Source organism: Cariama cristata, unplaced genomic scaffold (assembly GCF_000690535.1).
Source record: "Cariama cristata isolate BGI_N322 unplaced genomic scaffold, ASM69053v1 scaffold25559, whole genome shotgun sequence".
Lineage (NCBI taxonomy): Eukaryota > Metazoa > Chordata > Aves > Cariamiformes > Cariamidae > Cariama > Cariama cristata.
Window position 1 is genome coordinate 1 of NW_009636803.1, and position 7,048 is coordinate 7,048.

The 7,048-nt window shown below is 51.3% G+C and overlaps 1 protein-coding gene across 1 annotated transcript; it reads left to right on the plus strand.

Moving 5' to 3' along the window:
* Nucleotides 1-2,816: 2,816 nt before the first annotated feature.
* On the plus strand, nt 2,817-6,581 carry LOC104167727 (Krueppel-like factor 15). Its single transcript, XM_009708063.1, has 2 exons — nt 2,817-3,667; nt 6,404-6,581. The coding sequence occupies exons 1-2, from the start codon at nt 2,817-2,819 to the stop codon at nt 6,579-6,581; spliced, it is 1,029 nt and encodes a 342-aa protein (XP_009706365.1).
* The last annotated feature ends 467 nt before the right edge of the window (nt 6,582-7,048 follow it).

The following is a 7,048-nucleotide window of genomic DNA, read 5'->3' on the forward strand; positions in this document are numbered from 1 at the left end:
GGGATGAATGAAGTCTCCGGGCCAGGCTCGGTCCCCTCGGCCCCGGGGGCTTCCAGCCGGCTCCTGGCTCTGTGCCCCGCGGTGGGGTTTGGGGACAGCAGCCGTTCCAGACGTTGCTGACACTCGCTTGTCCTACTTGTCCTTGGCCGAGTGGAAGCGTGGGGCATCCCCTTGTCGGTGAGGGATCTGCTACAAGAGGTAGCTGTAAGTTTCTGACTGACTTAGCATGTTGTAGTTGTCCTGAAAGGGTTCGTGAGTCCAGGTTGTGCACAGACACCGTGAGTGTAATTCATGGCTCTGAAGAGGTTACAGGTGTTTGTCCGTGTTGTTTAGTCACGAGAGGAGAGTCGTAACCCTCGGCTGAGTTCCCAGCTCCTGCTTGTTGGCTGACCTTGGGCAAATTACTTTTTCTCTATGTGCTCAAACTGCACATCTGCTGATTTCATACAGTAATTGAGTGCTCTTAGGGATTTGAAAAACTATAGGAATAGAAATGCAAAGTGAAGCTTGAAAACGACGTTGACCTTGCCTTGCAGAATGCTTTGCTGAAGGCCAAAGTCAGGTCTCCATTTTCTGGCGGTAGCTTATCTGGGATGACAGCACCGTTGACGTGCATTTTGCAAAAATGCCTTGGATTGACAAGGCACTGACATCTGTAACGGGTATCTACGAAGTCTGTTAGTAATGGAGCGTGCCACCAGGTTACACATTTCCCCTTAGCACGGCTCTGCAAGGTAGGACGTTACTATTGCCCCCGCCTAGATGGGAAACTGAGGACCGGAGCACTCTAGCAACTACCCTAAGGTTGCACAAGAAGTCTGCAGCAGAGCAGGAGACGCTGCTCAGATCTCCTTAGTCCTAAGCCAGCAGCTTAACCACCGGACCCTCCTGCCCTCTGGTTGTGCTTTTCTTTGTGTTGTTAGTTCAACAGAGCTGTTCACTCTGAATTTGCAAGGTATGTACTCAATGAGGCTCCTGAGCTAAGGAGTTTATAGTTTCATTCCGTTGTCCTGGGGGCATACTGAAGGGATGGAGACTTCCTCCGCTGCTCTGTAAGGAGACTTTGTTGGAAAATCAGGTTTTAAGGCTTTCTGGAAGAGGTAAACAGTAGTGTTTGGTAGCCAGAGGGGGAAGGCTTTTCTGGCCTCTGAAGCTTGTGGAAAGAGGAGACGAGAGTCAGAGAAGCAGAGATCAGAAAGAGATCTTATAATTGGTGTGGAGGAAGCAGCGGAATTGGGCGCTGCCTTGAAGGTGATGGTTCAGAGCACGAATTTGTGTTGTGATGAAAACTCAAAGCCTGAAGGTTGAGATTGGCCCAAACACCTTTCTTACCTCACCTGTGAGCAGCGATGGTCTCTGCTCATCATGACTTGTTGATGCAGAGTTGTGCTGAAGACAGACTGTGGGCAGCACTGCAAATGGCCCCAAGCAATATGGCATCTTGCTCTTAGGAGATTTTGAACAATGTGGGGATTATTTCTTCTTAAGGGGAAGAGCCCTTATGTCACATCGAGACTGCTGCTCAAAAATTCCCTTTCCCAGCTCTCAGGACCCTGAGGAAGCACAGATAACAGGGACTGGCTTAACTGCAGCTCTGCAGAAATCTCAAGGACTGACTTACTCTGGAAAAGGTTCATAAGGGACTTTGGCATAGGTTTTCTTTCTCTTGGAAACTCACTTTCCGCATTAAATGTAAAAAGTAAAAAGATCCTGCCTTCTTGGGTGGTTTAGGTGTTGCAGGAGCAGGATGCAGCCTCCAGGCTGCCATCTCGCAGGAGGAGGGACGGTGTGTGGCTGCTCAGGCACTGTGCTCGCAACCCTGCGAGCCACAGCAGGGCCCATGGGGTTTGATGTGCTGGGTTGTGGGAGACCAGTCACTTTCTGCAGACCGCTCAGGTCTAACCTGGAGATGCTGTGATCTTTCTCACCTGTTTTGAAACATGGTGTTTGTGTCCTCAAGGGCCCTGTGAGCCTGAGTCTGTCTGCAATGCTTTCTGGAGGTGTGACTGAGCCTGGGCAGAGCTGCGTGAACTGGCTTCAAACTCGCTTGTTCAGGCACCGATAGCTAGTGTAACCACAGCAGCGTGGTTGCTGGTGAATGCTCACCAGAGCCCCAAGCAGTTTGGCAGCAGGCACTCTCATAGCTGTCTTATTATCTGTTCCCAAACTAGTTAGCTTTAATGCAGCAGTGATAGGTCTGCGTCAGGTTGTGGTTGTGCCAACATTCGCAGTGTGGAGAAACCAGCACCCTCACTTGGATCTCAATTAACTCCTAGTTGTAAGCCACAAGTCATCCTCTCTGCCATCTAGCAGCACATACCTGCCCTCTGGCATAGGTGGAAGAGAGATGAAGTGTTTCATTGTGTATTTTTACCTTAATAAACTCCCCAGGGAAGTTCGCTGCTGGGGGGAATCTAGCTCTTTTCAGCCTGTTGGTGTCCTGCATAGGAAAATGGTTAGCATGTGTTTGTTAAGCAACAGACTCTTTAAAAACAAAGGCCACGGTCTAGTTTTGATGTTTTCTTTCTAATGCACAGTCTGTTTTGTTCAAAGACTGAGGTTTTCTTGTATTGCTTTGGTTTTTTTTAATTTGGAAATAACCTTGGTGGTGTTCCCTTGCAGATGAATGAAGACTTTGACAGCTTCAGGAGCCCCAGCTGAGCTGTTACAGAGGCTTCTGATCCAGCTGAGCCAAGAGCTTTGTGTAGGCAGAGGACGTGAGTCAACAAATGGTCTCTGTGAGTTGCCAGGAGCTCCTACCCTCCTTGACCAGCTCTTCACTGCTAGAGAGCTTTGCCAGTGCTCTGCACCGCAGCATGCCACCAGCCCTTTTGCCAGGGCACGGCAACGAGAGGGCACCTGGCCACCCAGAAGGCTCTGGCCATCTCCTTGCAGGCAGCACCAGCCACTCTGAAGGGACCCTGCTCCCCCTGTCCTCTGCAAAGGGGGAAGACACAAAACCCCAAGTTGCTGTCTACGACGCTCACCTCAGGCTGCCTGACTTCTGCAGCAGCCTCTCCCAGGACTTCATTCCCACCCTGGAGGAGATTGAGGAGTTCCTAAGGGAGAAGGATGAGTTCCTCAAAGACGAAGCAAGTGAGCTTCACCCAGCTGGAGGGAAGGTCGAGATCAAATCTGAGATCGGCTTAGGTAGCTCTGGAGGACAGCCTATCTCCAGTGTGGTTCAAGAAGAATATGTCACAAACGCTGCTCAGCCTGGAGGGGCAGCTGATGGTAGTGACCAGACAGTAGCTGCTGGGAGCATCCCTGTGGTCCTCCAAATCCAGCCTCTCCAGATGGACAGTGGCAGCCCGCTAGCACAGAGTGCTACGGATGGTGTCAGGGTGGCCCAGCTGGTTATCAGCTTGCAGGGCCAAAACCTGTCCCTCCTCCCTCAGGTCCAGCCCCCTGTGACCATCATGGACCAAAAGTACGTCAAAATTGCCCCCCTGCCAGTCGCCATGAGGTCAGGGGCTCCAGGGGATGTGCAAGAGGTGGAGGCAACACCCAAGTATCAGAAAGCCGCCACTTCCCTTGTCCGCGTCCATAAGTGCTCGCACCCGGGCTGTGGCAAGATGTACACCAAGAGTTCCCACCTCAAGGCTCACTTTCGTCGGCACACCGGGGAGAAACCCTACACTTGTGCTTGGCCCAACTGTGGCTGGCGGTAAGTGGGAGCCGTGGGACTCTGTGAATGGGTGTCCCTGCCAAAGGCCTGCCATTGCTTGCCAAGATGCAGGGGAGCTCTTGGCTAGTGAAAATCCAGGATAAAATCACAAGTTTTCTTTCCTGAGTGAATTATAGGTACGAGCTGGAAGGAGGCTTGGAGGAGTAGAGTTTGCTGAGCACTTTGGGTAGTGTCCACTCTAACCAAAAGTGCTGAAAACCTCCAGCTGGGGAAGCGTAGCTGACACTTTCCCAAAAACCCCAAATCCCCCCTTGAACTGGATGCCTAAACACCCTCTGGCAATACAGCTTTTCCAAGTGATGTTGTAGTTTTGCAAGCTTTCTCTGTCTAGTTCAGGACAATTTCTGCAGTTGGGCTACAAAAATGGCTTTTCTCATTAATATTTGTCCCAGGAAATAGAAGTCTCGCAGCTTCCTGAGGAGCCCATGCATAGTTCTGTGTTTGTTTAGCAACCCTTTGCTTTCTCTTGCCGTTCGCCTGCCCTGGCTGCTTGCATCCCTCAGACACCTGTGGGCCTGTAGCATATCTCCATGTTGCATTGACTTCTGTTTCCCCTGCACATGATGGTGGTTGTCGTTTTCTTTCATCTGCGTTCCCTAAATTAACTCTGCTTTTTAATCTTGCTGCACTTCTCTGATTAATTTTCTGCTGTGGTCTTCTCTTCCTGGTACCGCGTACCTGTCCCGGGGGCCAGGATGCTCAGTACAGGCTTTTGCAAGAAGGGCTAATAGTCCTGAGGTCTTGTGTAGCATTTTTCATCAGCAGATCTCAAAGCATATCACAAAGAAAACTGGTGCTGGCAGCACTGAGCTTTCCTGGTTTCTTGTGCAATGCTTTGGCATACACTTGCTGCCTCGTTTCCCCAGACGGTGTGTTATGGCTTCTGTCTTGAGGTGGTGAAACTCTGGAAGGTATGAGACTAGGTCTCAATTTTGGGACTCCCTCTTGCCAAGCTGCTGTCCCTTTGCCATCGGCAATTGTCCCTCCATTTCACCTATAACCGCAGTAGATGTTTATAGGCATCGTCTCCTTTTCCAGTACCACCTAGTGCTGCTAAAACCCTCCTGGACCTGATGCTCAGAGCCTGGGGACTGAGGAAGGGGACAATGGCAACAACACAAGCGTCACTTTTCCCTCTAGGAAGGAGGAGAGGGATGGTGCTAGCCTGTACGATAGCATCGTGCAGGCTGTCCGCTGAGTTGCTGTGCTCTGCTGCACTTGCTCCCCTGCCCCTCCGTGGGAGCAGCTGTACTATCGAGTGGTGTACTCAGCTGGGGTTCTCGGGGCCGTGCTCCCTTTTCTCGATGTGGCCTTAACTCTGAATATATATGTTATTTCTCCTGGTCCTGCTTTCTATGAGGAGTTGCAACCTTGAAACTTGCTTCTCACAATGAAGCTGGAAAAGAAGTCAGTGCTTTGCACAGAAGACCTGAGGATGGCCTTAGGATGCATTTTGTTTTCACAGAGCCTTTTGTGAGGAGCCGCAGTATTTACAGTACCAGGTGTGAGTTTGAAATCCTATCCCTGGGAGTCTGGGGTTACATCTGAAGCTCCTTGCTTTGTGTTTCTTTGCGTGGGCATGTTTCAGCCAGATGGAAAAACCCTTCCATCCTTATACTCCTGCCATCTGTGTTGGCTCCTTAGAGGCGGAACAGGAGTAAATCCTGTCCAGTCCTCCTCTCCAGCACTCCCCTGACACTCAGACATGCGATGCATGCTGAAGTCACGCCAGCTCCCAGGCCTTGTTGAGACCTTTGAGGGGACACTCATAAAACAGCTGCGGACCAACTTGCTGCAGGTGCCCCTGGGTCTGGATCTGTGTGTGCCAGGTGGAAGAAAGGGTGCAGGAGAATTAAGTGGGGACATGCAAGTGGTTAAAGGGACTTTCCAGGCTGTTTGGCTGATCTGCTCCAGGTGTAGGCATTACATAGATAAGCAGTCTGAACACTGGGTATTCCTGTGGTCCTTTTTACTCCATCTTCAGAACAGCGGTCAGCTTGCTTCGGCATGGAAACCTCTGCTTCTCTGTGCCAGGCTGGGTGCGTTTGTTTTTCCTCCCTTGTGCTTGGTATTTAAACCAACTCACAGGCAGCTTCTCTCTCCCCAGCTCCCAGTCCAGCCCAGGCTGACAGTGAAAACCTGCTGCCATTCTGAGAAACAAGAGAATGCTCAGAGTTTGCAGGGAGAACCCGTGCTCTCTCAGGAAAAACAAGCCTTCTCTCAACAGCGATGCTCTTCTTGGCTGGATGTGAGAGTTATAGTAAAGCCTTTCCACCCAGGCTCCCAAACAGTGTCCTTTAGTCACTGCCAGCCTGGGCTGATCCCCCAAAAAGCAGTTTCTCTCAGCATCTGGCCTTGGGGCTGTCTGCTCCCAAAAGGTTTCAGCAAGTCTAAAACAAATGAAGGAAGTAGGGGCAGTGTCCTTTAAGAGCAGTGGAAAGAAATGAAGATCTCAGCGGGTGAATTATTTTCCTCTTTCGTACCTCTAAATCACCCCTTGGAGGGGTTTATTTCTTTCTGTTCCTCCAGCCGGAGCCTGGGGTACCTGTGCCTCGCTGGTAGACTGGATGGAGCAGAGCAGAAGTGACCCGTCTAGGGTCACCCCCGGAGGCTGTGGCAGAGCCAGACTTCAGCCTCCCACTTGCCAGGGTCCTCGTGTTCCCTGTCCTGTCTAGCAGCGAAGGCTGGATCCACCATGCTTCCCTTCTCCTGCAGGTTTTCCCGGTCAGATGAGCTCTCCCGTCACAAGCGCTCCCACTCCGGTGTCAAGCCGTACCAGTGTGCCGCCTGCGAGAAGAAGTTTGCCCGCAGTGACCATTTAGCCAAACATGTGAAGATCCACCGGGGCCAGCTGTACAGCCAGCGGACACTTCAGGGCAGCAGCAGAAGTTAAGTCTTGCTGCTCATCCTTCTGAGGCTGAGTCCAGGAGGCCCTGAAGCCAGGCAAACAATGCAAAAACCACTACGCTAATGAAGAGGGGGAAATGACTGTCTAATAAATTATAGGAGATCCAGTGTTATACCTCTATTCAAGGATGACCTATATTCACAGCCTGTTTCTGGTACTACTGTCCCTCTCTTAAATATATGTCATGGAAACCTAAGTTAATTCAGGGTGAGCGTGTGTGTGTAGGGCAGTGGAGTTGGGGTAGACGACTGCTTTAAAAGATCCCTTTGCACAGCTTGTAGGTGTCACCCGCCTGCTGCGGTGTGACAGGCAAGAACTGGCTTACAGCTCTCCATCCCCGCCGTGGGGCATCCCCTGGGCTGCTGCAGCTGCAAGTCGTACCAGCATCTCAAGGCTCTGGGTCAGCAGCATTTCGGAGACGGCCAGAGAGGATTTGTTCTGGCTGGACTCAC

Excerpts from the sequence above, each read along its gene's own strand:
- LOC104167727 (XM_009708063.1), top strand. The coding sequence starts at position 2,817 with ATGCCACCAGCCCTTTTGCCAGGGCACGGCAACGAGAGGGCACCTGGC. Across the intron at positions 3,668-6,403 it reads TGGCCCAACTGTGGCTGGCG|GTTTTCCCGGTCAGATGAGC; the intron begins GTAAGTGGGAGC and ends CTTCTCCTGCAG.